The sequence below is a fragment of the Hippocampus bargibanti genome, linkage group LG07 (assembly GCF_051943395.1).
Source record: "Hippocampus bargibanti isolate YZ-2025 linkage group LG07, ASM5194339v1, whole genome shotgun sequence".
Classification (NCBI taxonomy): domain Eukaryota; kingdom Metazoa; phylum Chordata; class Actinopteri; order Syngnathiformes; family Syngnathidae; genus Hippocampus; species Hippocampus bargibanti.
Window position 1 is genome coordinate 7,446,244 of NC_142740.1, and position 13,614 is coordinate 7,459,857.

The following is a 13,614-nucleotide window of genomic DNA, read 5'->3' on the forward strand; positions in this document are numbered from 1 at the left end:
GTAAGTTGATGTCTCACTGTATATATATATATTATATATATATATATATATATATATATATATATATATATATATATATACACACACACACACACACACACACACACACACACACACACACACACACACACACACACACACACACACACACACACACACACACACACACACACACACACACACACACACACACACACACATAAACATATAACACATACACATATTTTTTTCCCAAATGAAGGCTGATGAAATTGCATATGAAGTGGTTGGGTTCACAGTTCATGATGTCACCGTCACCTTTTACAAAAACACGAAATTCACTTTTCACATAAATGCGCAGGACTGTCCATTTGCAGCCGTTAGCAATGTCGACTCCTATCGACGCCTACCTTGAACTCCGCGTCGACGCAGAAGAGACACGGGTCGTGCTCGATCAGGCGAGACGTTTTGGCCTTGTCCAGGAAACACACCAGCAAGAGGAGCTTCTTCAACGTGAAACTCGACAGCGCCCCCTCGTGGCCTGAACGGAAGAGACAATGGCGGGGTGTTCGACAATCAACGTTGTGACGGTAAACCGAGGGCATTCGATGGGTCGCAGGAGGCCCGATTAACTGCTTTCGAGTGCAGATGTCATCTGTATGTCAATTATTGATCAAGTCTCTTACCATCTTTGTAGAGATGAGGAACTTTGGGATGTCGGAACTCTGCGGCGATGTCAGGATTCCATAGAAGACGTTGGAGGATGAACATGGCCAAACCCATTGCGTCACTGTTGCTCTCCAGGGAGATCAGCTCCCCAAAGATTGTCTAAAGCATAAAAGGCACGTTTTGATATTCGGCGTTCACTTATAACAGGTGTTGATATTGACAATTGGAAAAAAAATTAAAGGACAACAGACAACATTTTTTTTTGTTTCCTAACTGACATCAGAAAAACATCTTATAGCATCTAAAATACACAAAACACGGAGGCTGATATTTTTAGTCAAATGCAAAACACCAATAAAATGAGTTCAAGTGTGCTAAAACTGCAACAAATTGAGCTGCGAAATGAGGATTTTCAGAAAGTCCCATCCCCAGTTCGTGACGTCACGCCAAGACGTCTTGCCTTGCTCGAGAATCAAAACAATGGCTTCAGATTCAGAGAAGATGCTTACTTGTTACTTATCCAGTTATGAATATGATTCAAATAATTCTGAAGAGGAAAGCATAAATGTTTGCAATCGATTGAAGGAGTCCTCCAATATCAATTCGAGCCGTCAATGACAGCAAAGTAGCACACAGAAAATGCAGAAGATGGCGACCAAAGCTCCGTTGGAAATGGGCTGATTTGTCTTCTGGGAATTTGTGTCAACTCGTATCAAATAGTTGTCTTGGTGCAACACACAACGATTCACCATCGCGTTATTTATGTGTTTTCCTTCTAATTTCGCCATCAACACGGATCAACACGAAGTTTTCAGACCAAACAAAATGCATTGTGTGTCGCTATCTCGGTCAGGGGCGTTCCAAACGTGATGTCACGTGGGGATCAAGACTTCCAAATATTCAGTGTGAGTCTTAAAACGTAAAATATAGCTATATGGGGTGGAATCTTTGTAAAATACGCTCAGTAGAAGTCATTTGAAGTTATTTTACAAATTATGGACACAACTTATCAGGAGGCGTTGGTTGTCCTTTAAATAAAAACAAAAACAGAAGCAAAAGAATCTTGCTGAGACGTACCTCAAGACCAATCCTCAACCACAGAGGATTGTAGGAAAGAAGCCAGTTGAGGACTTTTTGACGTTCACCTGAAAAAATAAAAATAAAAATAAATAAATAACATGAACTCATTGACTGCTAGACAATGTGCAAAAATGTGTCCACTCCAGTGCCAGGGTTTTTGTCATTGTCACTCAAATTGCAAGACCCAGAAAATATTGAGTTTTACATAAACATCCAATTAAGCGTAAAAAATCTTAGCCTCTCTTCTTTCATCAGAAAAAAATAGTTAATAACTAAGTTATATAGGTCTGGAGCTATCTGAGCAGCCACCCCATTTTAAGCTCAGATAATTCCAGACCATATAATTTAGGAATGAACATTTTTTGTGTATTTATTTAACTCTTCATTTATTTATTTTAACTCATTCACTGACATTCCCAAATTTATTCGGGAATTGAAAATATTACATGAAGCGCCATTCTCAAATTTGTTTGGGTTTTGTTTTTTTCTTGTGGAGGGTGCCGATAAAGCGCCTGTTAGACCTCTGGCAATGTTTTCCCCTTACCTGAGGGGGATGCATTTGCCTTTATTCAGTGTTAGCGCTTTGTTACAGTTTCAGCTGTTGTTAAAGCAGTATATCAACCAATATGAGTTACTTCTGGGTTGAGTGAACGCTGACGCGTGTGTCTGCCACTGCTCACCCACAGAAAAACTTAATTCTGTGACTGTAAAGTGACCTTGAGAGTTTTGATAGGTGCTTATAAAACAAATGTATTATTATTATTAATATGTATGTATTGTATTTTGTACATCCACCCTCATTTCAAGCTCAGATAACTCCAGACACATAATTTAGGAATTAACTTTTTTTTCCTGCTGAAAGAAGAGAGTCTACAGTTTCCTATGTTGTATTGAATTAAAATCCGTAAATTTGCAATCTACAGCAGCAAAATTGAAAGGGCGTTGGGGTGTCAATAAAACATCGTATTGTTAAAATATATTTTTCTTAGGCTTCTATTTTTATTTTTGTGAAAGACACAAGATAAGTTCAGCTGTTGTTAAAGCGCTATAAAAAATCAATATGTATGTATTGTATTTTGTACACCCACCCCCATTTCAAGCTCAGATAACTCCACACCCATATAACTTGGGAAACAACTCGTTTTTCCCATGAAAGAACATGACAGTTTCTTCTGTTGCATTCAAAGAAAATCCAGAAATGTGCAATCTACAGCAGCAAAATTGAAAGGGGGTGTGGTTGGGGTGGGGGGTCAAAAAGATAAAAACATCATACAGTTTTGTTAAAATATATTTTTCTTAAAGGACAACCGACACCATTTTTATGGTTTCCTCACTGACATCAGAAAAACGTTTTATAGCATCTAAAATACCCAAAACACGCAGGCTGATATGTTTAGTCAAATGCAAAACACCAATAAAAATGACTTAAAGTGTGCTAAATTTGCAAGAAATTGAGCTGCGAATTGGGCATTTTCAGAAATTCCCGCCCACAGTTCGCGACGTCACGCCAAGACGTCTTGCCTTGCTCGAGAATCAAAACAATGGCTTCATATTCGGAGAAGATGCTTTCTTGTTACTCATCCAGTTATGAATATGATTCAAATAGTTCTGAAGAGAAAAGCATAAATGTTTGCAATCGATTAAAGAAGTTCTTCCGGGTCATTTTGAGGCATCAAGACTGATGTGTAGCATCGCAGAAAATGCAGAGGATGGCGCCATTGAAATGAGCTGATTTGTCTGCTGGGAATTTGTGTCCGCGAATATCAAATAGTTGTCTTGGTGCAACACACGACGATTCACCATCGCGTTATTTATGTGTTTTCCTTCTAATTTTGCCATCAACACGGATCAACACGAAGTTTTCAGACCAAAGAAAGCACCGCAAAATGCATTGTGTGTCGCTTTCTCGGTCAGGGGTGTTCCAAACCTGACGTGACGTCAGGACTCGTCACCAACTCAAAAACAAGACTTCCTGAATATTCAGCGAGAGTCTTAAAATGAAAAATATAGCTATATGCGGTGGAATCTTTGTAAAATAAGCTCAGTAGAAGTCCTTTGAAGTGATTTTACAAATTATGGACACAACTTGTCTGGAGGCGTCGGTTGTCCTTTAAGCTGTTTTTTTTTAAATTAACTAATTATTTTTTTTTTTTTCAACAACGGGAGGAGTCACACCTATATCCTTCCAAAGATGTCGATCCTTGCGTATGAGCAGCCTCTTTGCCTCCACTTCGAGTTCCAACCTCTTAATGGCCTTGACCATCGCCTCTGAGGTGAAGAGTTGACAGGCGGCCCGGCGCAGGCGGTTCAACTTCCGCCGGGCCGTGTAGGTGCTGAAGGACATTTCGTCTTTAGTCGGAGCTTTGGGGACATGGAACTTGTTGCCGCAGCCCATCGCTAGAGGCCCAGCACTCACTACGCAAAAGACGATGAGATCAGAATTATCTTTACGAAAAAAAAGCCTTTTTTTTAAAGAAGTTACCTTTGGTGCTTTCCGTGTTGACTTTAAAGTCATCCGGCGTCAGGACGTAGTTGAGCCACCAGGTGAAGGCCCTCTCCTGCTTCTCAATCCATCGCTCATCGTAGAACATGTTCTTGGCGGCAAAGGGAAGCGGATGCCTGGGGATGGCTATGGAAAACGACATCAGGGCATGAATTCAGCGCCCCCCGAGAATTAAAAGTAAGAGTAAGATAACCATCTGTCCCTCTTTTTTTTTCTACTGGTAGTCATAACACTTGTCCTCATTGTGGTCCTAAGTGAGCTGGAGCCTAACTGAACAATACGTCTGTGTAAGCTCTCAATTGTACAGGAGTGGTCCATCGATGAAAAGGTTTCTTCAGCCGTCATCTGTACTTTGAAGGTGTCGGACGTTTCGCTTCTTGTCCAAGATGCTTTGTCAGCAAACAAAAGTCATACTGGTAGTTTCGGCCCTATATATATCCCTACTGTCCAGACGTGGCGGTTCCGGACTTTGCTATGATTGGTCCCTGCTCTCAGGTTGGAGGGAGCAGGACTACTCTCTGCGGCTGTGCTGATTACTTCAATTGTCCTGACTGACGACTGGCCTGATTGCCCCATTTGCTCTGGTATCACCTCATCAGCATAACTAAGCCTATGCTGCCCAAGCAGTCTATTGTACGAACGATACAAATTGAACCTCACCCCGCCATGGCGGTTTAGGGAAGGATTTTGCTGTTTCATTAAAATAGCTTCTTTTACTCCCCTATCTTTTGGATTGTTTTTGCCTTTAGTAGTTTTTTGGATGCACGATATTTTGCCTTAAAGTGTTTATCGGTTTCAAACCAATATTTTGCCTTAAAGTGTTTGTCAATCGTAGACTCAGGCAGGACAATAGAAGTAATCAGTGGAGCCGCAGGGATTAGTTCTCTGCTCCCCCAACCTGAGAGCAGGGACCAATCATAGCAGTCTGGCACCGCCATGTCTGGACAGTAGGGATGTATATAGGGCTGAAACTACCAGTAAGACTTGTTTTCTGACGAAGCATCTTGGATTGGAAGCGAAACGTCCGACACGTTCAAAGAAGAATTTCTGTTTGACAGAATTCCTTATGGGAGAAGACTTATGAGTCTAGGTAGCTATCAAGCTAGCTATCTAGCTGGCTAGGTAGCTATCTGTTAGCGACGGTATCCTGTGACTGTAAAGTGACCTTAAGAGTTTTGAAAGGTGCTTATAAATGAAATGTACAGTGATACCTTGTCTTATGACCTTAATTGGTTCTCAGGCAGTGTGTAAGGTGAAAAGTGTGTATCCCAAAAATTAATTTCCCATAGGAAACCATTAAAATGAGAATAATGCGTTCCCAGGTCCCCATAAAACATAATTTTCTACTTTCTAATTTTCTAAGCCTTAACTACAAGAAATATACCTTATTTTATGTATAAAAAATGAACTATGGTATTATAATTAAAGACATAAACTGTACTGTATAATAAAGTCATTTTATTTACCTTTATGATGGTCGTTGATGGCTTGATGAAATAGAGTGGCCGGTTTCATCAGCATTAAACACTTGATGAGGAACGTAGCCTTCTTCTTTCACCATCTTAAGGAATGATCCCTTGGAGGTGCTTTCTCTGCGATAATTTACCTTTTTCCTCATCAATTGTGTTCTGTTTAGCTGGGTTGATAGCTTTTTCCATCAAGTGTACAGATGGCTTGTGCGGGTTATTTGTGGAGCCAGATTTATTTTATATTTTAACTTTCCTTCACTCTGCTTTTGAACTATTAAAGTTGAAACGAGTCCAAATTTCACTGTTTTCTATTCATTTTCTCACCATTTCATTTTTTTTTCACTTGTTTTTTTTGTTTCAAGTTCTGTTGTCTCCCTTTCTTGTGTGTGTTTTCTCACTCTATCTCTGTCGTCTGCCCCCTACCCCCCGCACTTCTGCGTTCTTGACCAATCACGTGGCTTTAACCGAAGACGCCATTTTGTTTTTGGGAGAACGGCCTCACTCTTTTTCTGTCTGGAACCCCCCACCCCTCACTGCTGCGTTCTTGACCAATCACGTGGCTTTAACCGAAGACTGGGGCCGGGGAATAGAGGACAAAACAGTCAGCCACCATTTTCTTGTTCAGAGAACGGGCTCGTTTGCGAACGACACGTCACTCATTGTGGCAGCTCCGTGTGTATCCCGAAAAATAGTTCATATGCCAAGGCAAAATTTTAATTTAACTTTCGTAAACTGAAAAGTTGGTAAGCCAAGGGGTTCGTAAACCAAGGTATCACTGTATTATTATTATTGCTGTATCTATTAGCTAGCTTTCTATCTATTTGAGTTACTTCCGGGTTGAGTGAACGCTGGCGCGTGCCTGCCGCCACTCACCTACAGAAAAGCTTATCCTGTGACTGTAAAGTGACCTTGAGTTTTTAAAGGCGCTTATGAATGAAATGTATTATAATAATAATAATATTAATTAAATGTATAATCACCGCCGTCCAAAAAAAATTACCCGTTTGAGTCATTTTCACAAAGTTCAACTTTGTCTTTGCAACGGGAGCCATCTTGGCACACTGGGGAGGCGCCGATCTGGATGTCCTCGTGGCGAGGGAAGCTTGGCACAAAATGGGATTTTTTTTTGAGACTCATTATTTATCGTGGCGATTAATCATACGACGTTGGGAGATCGGCGATACCTCGTCGAGGGAGTTTGGCGCTCGGCGGCTGCGTCTGACTGGAGACGGACGACTTGATGGTCTTGACCGATGTCGTCAATGGATGCAGGGAACCTACGTGGGGGAATGCAAACCAAATTTGTTCATAATCTCAAATCAAATTTCAATGCTTAACCCATTTACTGCCGGACGATGTACAAAAGGGTGTCCATTCCAGTGCCAGGGTTTTTTGTCATTCTCACTCAAATTGCAGGACCCATACAATATTGAGTTTTAGGACTACATCAACATTCAACGCAGTGTTAGAAACCTAAGACTATCTTCTTTCATCAGAAACAAAAAGAGTTAATTCCTAAGTTATATGGGTCTGGAGTTATCTGAGCTTGAAATGGGGACAACTGTCCAAAATACAACGCAATACATACATATTGGTTGATATAGCGCTTTAACAACAGATTCAATTGGAGAAAAGTGCTAATATGGACAAAAGGGGAAATGCTGCTCCCTTACGGAAGGGGGAAAAAACACTGCCAGAGGTCTGACCAGCGCTTTATCGGAACACTTCCGCAAGAACAAATAAAACCCAAACACATTCGGAAATGGCGCTCTGTAATAATTCCCGAAAAATTCCGGAATGAGTTAAAATAGATAAATAAATACATAAAAAACACAAATACACAAAAAATGAAAATTAATACAGCAAAAAAACAAAAAAAATATATTGATTGGTTAGCTAACTAGTTAATTAACTCATTCACTGCCGTTCCATTGAAATGTGGGCGGATGTACAAAATACATACTATTGATTTATATAGCGCTTTAACGACAGCTGAAGCTGTAACAACTTATCTTATGTCTTCACATTAAAAAAATGTTAACAATACGTCTGTGTAAGCTCTCAGTCGTACAGGAGTGGTCCATCGATGAAAATGTTTCTTCAGCCGTCATCTGTACTTCTTTGAAGGTGTCGGGCGTTTCGTTTCTTATCCAAGAAACTTCGTCAGCAAACTAAAGTCTTACTGGTAGTTTAGGCCCTATATATATCCCTACTGTCCAGACATGGCGGTGCCGGACTCTGCTATGATAGGTCCCTGCTCTCAGGCTGGGGGGAGCAGAGGACTACTCCCTGCAGCTGCTCCACTGATAGTTCCTGTCGTTCTGACTAACGACGGGCCTGATTGCCCCACTTCGACCGGTATCACCTCATCAGGATTACTAATCCTATGTTGCCTAAGAAGGCTATTGTATGAACGATCCAAATTGAACCTCACCCCACCGTTAGTCGTGATCGTTAGTGGAGCGGGGAATAGAGGACAAAAAAAATGTTGGCATCCCTTTTCTTTCTTGGAGAATGGCTTCACTCTCTGTCTGTAAAGCTCCCCCCTCACTGCTGCGTTCTTGACCAATCATGTGGCTTTAACCGATGACTGGGGGCGGGGAATAGAGGACCAAAACAAGCCGGCTGCCACTTTCTTTTAGATGAAACGGGCTCGTTCAGGAACAACACATTACTTATTGTGCCAGCTCCGTGTGTATCCCGAAAAATAGTTTGTATGCCAAGGTAAAATTTTCATAAATTTAACGTTCGTAAACCGAAAAGTTCGTAAGCCAAGGGGTTCGTAAACCAAGGTATCACTGTAGATAAATACACAAAACATAAATACAATAATAATAATTATAATAATAAATATACAAAAAAATATATAATAATTAATAAGCTAACTAGTTAATTAATTAATTCACTCACTGCCATTCCCAAATTTATTCTGAAAGTGAAAATATGACATGGAGCACCATTCCCAAACCTTTGGTACATATTGAATTGTATTTTGTATAGCCGCCTCCATTTCAAGCTCAGATAACTCCAGACCCATATAAGTTAGGAATTAACTTTTTACTAATGAAAGAAGAGATTCTAAGGTTTCTTACGCTGCATTGAATATTTATGTAGTCGTAAAACTCAATATTCTGTGTGTCCTGCAATTTGAATGACAATGACAAAAACCCTGGCACTGGAGTGAGCAGATTTTTGCATATCGTCTGGCAGTGAATGAGTTAATTAACTAATTAATTACTGTATTTGTTCATTTTTCAACGACGATAGAAGTGGCATCTATATCTTTCCAAAGATGGCAATGAATCAGTTTTAAAAAAATAGAAAAGAGGAAATAACTTTGAATTCATGGGTGCCGGTCCACAAATATTTGAGAATAACATGCTAAAGTTGTTGTTTTTGTCCAATTCTGTATCTCACTGTTAGCTAACAACGCGTGTTTACGCAAGCTAGCTTCTACATGCATCAAAAAATTAGCGACGGGGACATTCAATGTCGTGAATCTATATGGACAGATTGACCGATTGATTTGTGTGTGAGGTGGACAACTACCTTTCACTTTGATCGACTGCCTCTGCGACTTCCTCCTGTCCTGCGTTGATTTCATGGGCGGACTTTTCCAAGCCACCATTTTGCTTTTTTTAACCAGCGCTGTTCTCCCACCGGCGTCGGTCTTGGTGACACCTTTCAAATATTCTTCACTCTTCCTCTTTCTGGTCCTGGTCGGGCTGCGAACGGGAGAGAAGTACTCCCGGGCGGACCGATTGGCGGAGAAAAAATTAGTTTCTAGAGAGGGTTCGGGTTGGGGAGGTCTAGGGATTGCGTTGCTGGGGTGAAGTGGAGAAGACTGGTCCAGAGGTGACGGGGAGGAGAGGTTATGGACTGAGGTTGGTCTGTAATGAAGTTCTTGGACTGTTTGGTTGACGCTACCAAGGGTACCGCATCTTCTGGTGTCTGGTTCTCGGACTGGGTTTGGTCTGTCATTAAGTGCTCGGACTGTTTGGTTGACGCTACCAAGGGTACCGGATCTCCTGGTTTCTGGTTCTAGGACTGGGGTTGGTCTATAATTAAATTCTTGGACTGTTTGGTTGACGCTAACAAGGGTACCGGATCTCCTGGTGTCTGGTTCTAGGACTGGGGTTGGTCTGTAATTAAATTCTTGGACTGTTTGGTTGACGCTACCAATGGTACCGGATCTCCTGGTATCTGGTTCTATGACAGGGAGTTGGGGGGTTCCTGGTCGAGATTCACACTGGCTGCTGCTTTCTGACAATTCAAGAGTTTTCTCCATCAGGCGCCGCCTGGACTTTTTGAGTTTTCGCCCGCTTTCGCAATTTGTCACCGGCGCTTTGTTTTTTATCACCGTCTCACAGTTGAAAGGCAAGATTTTCAGTTTCTCTGGTTTTTCAGTTTTGGGCGGGACAAGTTTTTTGCTGACGAAGAAAGTCAGTCGCGGTTCGGTGGACTGATCTGGGTTGTCTGGGTGGGCTTTGAAAGGGTCGGGATCCTCGGTTTTGAACTCCAAGGAATCGGAAAAGTCACAACTAGAACTGGAATCTTTCGTGCTGCGGTTGACAACAGCGAGACCAGAGTCAATGAGCACCAGGGCGTCGTTTAACGAGACCGTCGAGCAACCGTGCACAGTCTGGGAAGTCACATCCGGCGGATTGTGAGACATGGTCTTTTTGAAGCTCTCCGATGTCCCAATAGGGGATAGGGTCTTGAGTATTTTTGCCACGTCTTTGTTTTCAAGCTTGCCGGTCACGAGCGACGGGTGCTTTTGAAAAGGGGGCGCATTCTCCTGGCTCACCAAAGACCACTGCTTTCGGGTGAGATCCAAAGGTTTTTGCCGGGTGGCTTCCAGGTTGGTCTCCTCCGATTGGAGGAGACAGCGATCCCGAGTCGACGCGTCTCGGCCTGTTTTTCGAACGTTGAGAGAAGCAAGAGGACTGCGGAGTTCATACTGTTGCTTCCGGGTCGCGTGCAGCGTTTTATTAGCGGCCATCTTGGGGGCTCGCGTCGTCCATTTTGTCCTGTAAGGGGATCCTTTTTCACCTCCCCTCTTGTTTTTAATAGAATCCCATAAGCGCCTCTAAACAAATACAAATAAAAAACATCATTTGTGATGCGGTTTCTATCACTTTTGTTGCTATGTTTGCTGATTTTATTATTATTATTTATATGATTTAAATACCTTTTTCTTTTGGGGGGCTTCTGCTTTCCCTAGCAAAATTGCCTGATGCTTGACGATTCCATTAGCATTGAAGACAATCAGCTCTCTGATTCCACCCTCTTCTGTCGGGGTCCAGGTGAGAGTCAGGGTAAAAGAGCCCAGTGGCTGCGGACAAAGTTTGAAATAATTCAAGAAGTTGGGAAGCATGACATGCGTCACTTCATTTTGGGAGGTTCATCTTGAGCAGGGGTGTCAGTCATTTTTTGCCACGGGCTAGTGACGGTTTCCTCTCGGGGGACGTTATGAATTTGGGGAAGCCATTAGAATATTTCATCTCCTCCACATAATAATAATAATAATCATATTATTATTATTATTAACAATAATAATAATACAGTGAGACCTCAATACGTCTGTGTAAGCTCTCAGTCGTACAGGAGTGGTCCATCGATGAGAAGGTTTCTTCAGCCGTCATCTGTACAAAAGTGAAGGTTTCGGACGGATAGGAGGCGAAACGTCCGAAAACCTTCACTTTTGTACAGATGACGGCTGAAGAAACCTTCTCATCAGTGAGACCTCAACTTACAAACACCTTATCTTACAAACTTTTCGTCTTACAAACTTCAAATTTCTGATAATTAAACCTTATAATAAGCACTATTTTCATAATACACACCCACCACAGCTGGCGGAGTTATCTTTGGCGGAAGCACATGACCGAACAGCACCAGAGGTTAAGTTACCAACAGTCCTTATGGAAGGTGACTCTCCTTCCATAAGCCATCAACGACCATCAAAAAGGTAAATAAAACTTTATTTTACAGCACAGTTTATTTCTTTAATTACAGTCCTCATGTAATGTGCCTCTCCTTCCAAACAGCAATTACGTTTGACCTTTGACCTCCAACGCCATTCCATCAAGCCATCAATGACCATCACAAATGCAAATAAAGTGACTTTATGATACAATGCAGTGTATTTCTTTCATTACAATACATTTATTATACATAAAATAAGTAATGTTGTGTGTGGTTTTAAGGCTTATTTAGTTGAAAAGTATATTTTATGGAAACCCGGAAACGGATTATTCCGATTTTAATGGTTTCCTATGGGATTTTTTTTAGATACACACTTTTCGCCTTACACACTGTCTGGGAACCAATTAAGTTCGTAAGTTGAGGTCTCACTGTAATAATAATAATAAATTTCATTTATAAACGTCTTTCAAAACTCTCATGGTCACTTTACAGTCACAGGATTAGTTTTTTCTGTGGGTGAGCAGCGGCAGCCACACGCGCCAGCGTTCACTCAACCCGGAAGTAACATAAAAAACAAAACAAAAAACAAAACTAAATGTTCACTCAACCCGGAAAAACTCAAAGAGATAGAATGTTAGCTTGATAACTAATAGATAGATAGATAGATAGCTAATAGATAGCAAATAGATAGCTAGCTAGGTAGGTAGTCAGCTAGATAGCTAGTTAGCAAATAGATAGCTACCAAAGTAGCCACCACATACATTTAAAGCTATCCATACCTTGCCCCCGCATACCTATCGGACCTTCTTCAAATGTCTATTCCCTCTCGTTGCCTCAGATCCTCTTCCTCCCTCCGCCTGTGTACCCCTCCACCCCTCTGCCCGTCTCAGCACGATGGGTGACAGAGCCTTCAGCTGCTCTACCCCCAAACTTTGGAACTCACTTCCTCCCAACATTCGTAACATTGATTCTCTTCCCACCTTCAAGTCCCATCACAAAACCCATTTATTTAAAATTGCATTTTCTGTGTAGTTCTCCCTCTTTTCTATTTATAATTGTATTTTATTTATTGCATTCTACTTGTGATATTTTATTTATTATAGTACCTATGCTTGTCTGTGACTGTGTCCTTGAGAGCTTTGAAAGGCGCTTAAAATGTAACATATTATTATTATTACTATTATTATAAAACGCATAACAACTGAATGAATCAACAATTTTCAATTTAAAAGTCAAAAATAATGACTGTTATTGTGATGACAAGGGACAATTTGAAATTTTGCTTCAGATTTTATCTAGCATCATGGAATTTGATGGACAATAAGCTAACTATATATCTTTCTAGTTCGCTGGCTAGCTATCTATCTAGCTATATATTGCCTACCTATTAGATAGCTAGCTATGTATTATTTGAGATACTTTCGGGTTGAATGAACGCTGGCGGGTGTGGCTGCCGCTGCTCACCCACAGAAAAACTTCTGTGAGTGTAAAGTTTTGAAATGCGCTTATAATATAATGTATTATTATTATTATTATTATTACAAAAGCCCTGTCGGCCCATGCTGGGTATATACAAAACAGCCTTTCATTTCATTAATCTTTTACAATTAAAATGTGCAAGGTGGAATTTTTTTCATCCACTTTGCCATCATTTTCGATTTTTGGCACAATGACTAGTAATCGATGAGAAGGTTTCTTCAGTCGTCATCTGTACTTCTTTGAAGGTGTCCGACGTTTTGACCTAAAAGCTAGCAACTACACATTTGATGACAGAGAACTAATCCCTGCGGCTCCACTGATTACTTCTATTGTGCTGCCTGAGAATGAGGTCTACGACTGATAAACACTTTAAGGCAAAATATCAGTTTGCAACCAACCGATAATCACTTTAAGACAAAATATCGTGCATCCAAAAGATAGGCTGCCAAATGAAAAACAAAGTAATATTCAATACACTGTAAAAATGAAAATTGTAAAGAGCAATAC

The 13,614-nt window shown here is 41.0% G+C and overlaps 1 protein-coding gene across 2 annotated transcripts in view; it reads right to left on the reverse strand.

Moving 5' to 3' along the window:
• The window catches only part of aspm (assembly factor for spindle microtubules), a 51,705-nt gene that overhangs the window by 36,497 nt on the left and 1,594 nt on the right, over positions 1 to 13,614 (reverse strand). For both annotated transcript variants that reach the window (XM_089001632.1, XM_089001633.1), the window contains exons 2-10: positions 10,892 to 11,035; positions 9,250 to 10,789; positions 6,885 to 6,977; positions 6,701 to 6,802; positions 4,211 to 4,357; positions 3,904 to 4,143; positions 1,726 to 1,793; positions 666 to 807; positions 390 to 520 (exon numbers count right to left, since the gene is read on the reverse strand). In XM_089001632.1, the coding sequence (XP_088857758.1) occupies positions 390 to 520; positions 666 to 807; positions 1,726 to 1,793; positions 3,904 to 4,143; positions 4,211 to 4,357; positions 6,701 to 6,802; positions 6,885 to 6,977; positions 9,250 to 10,789; positions 10,892 to 11,035 (2,607 nt within the window). The remainder of the gene's footprint in view (positions 1 to 389; positions 521 to 665; positions 808 to 1,725; positions 1,794 to 3,903; positions 4,144 to 4,210; positions 4,358 to 6,700; positions 6,803 to 6,884; positions 6,978 to 9,249; positions 10,790 to 10,891; positions 11,036 to 13,614) is intronic.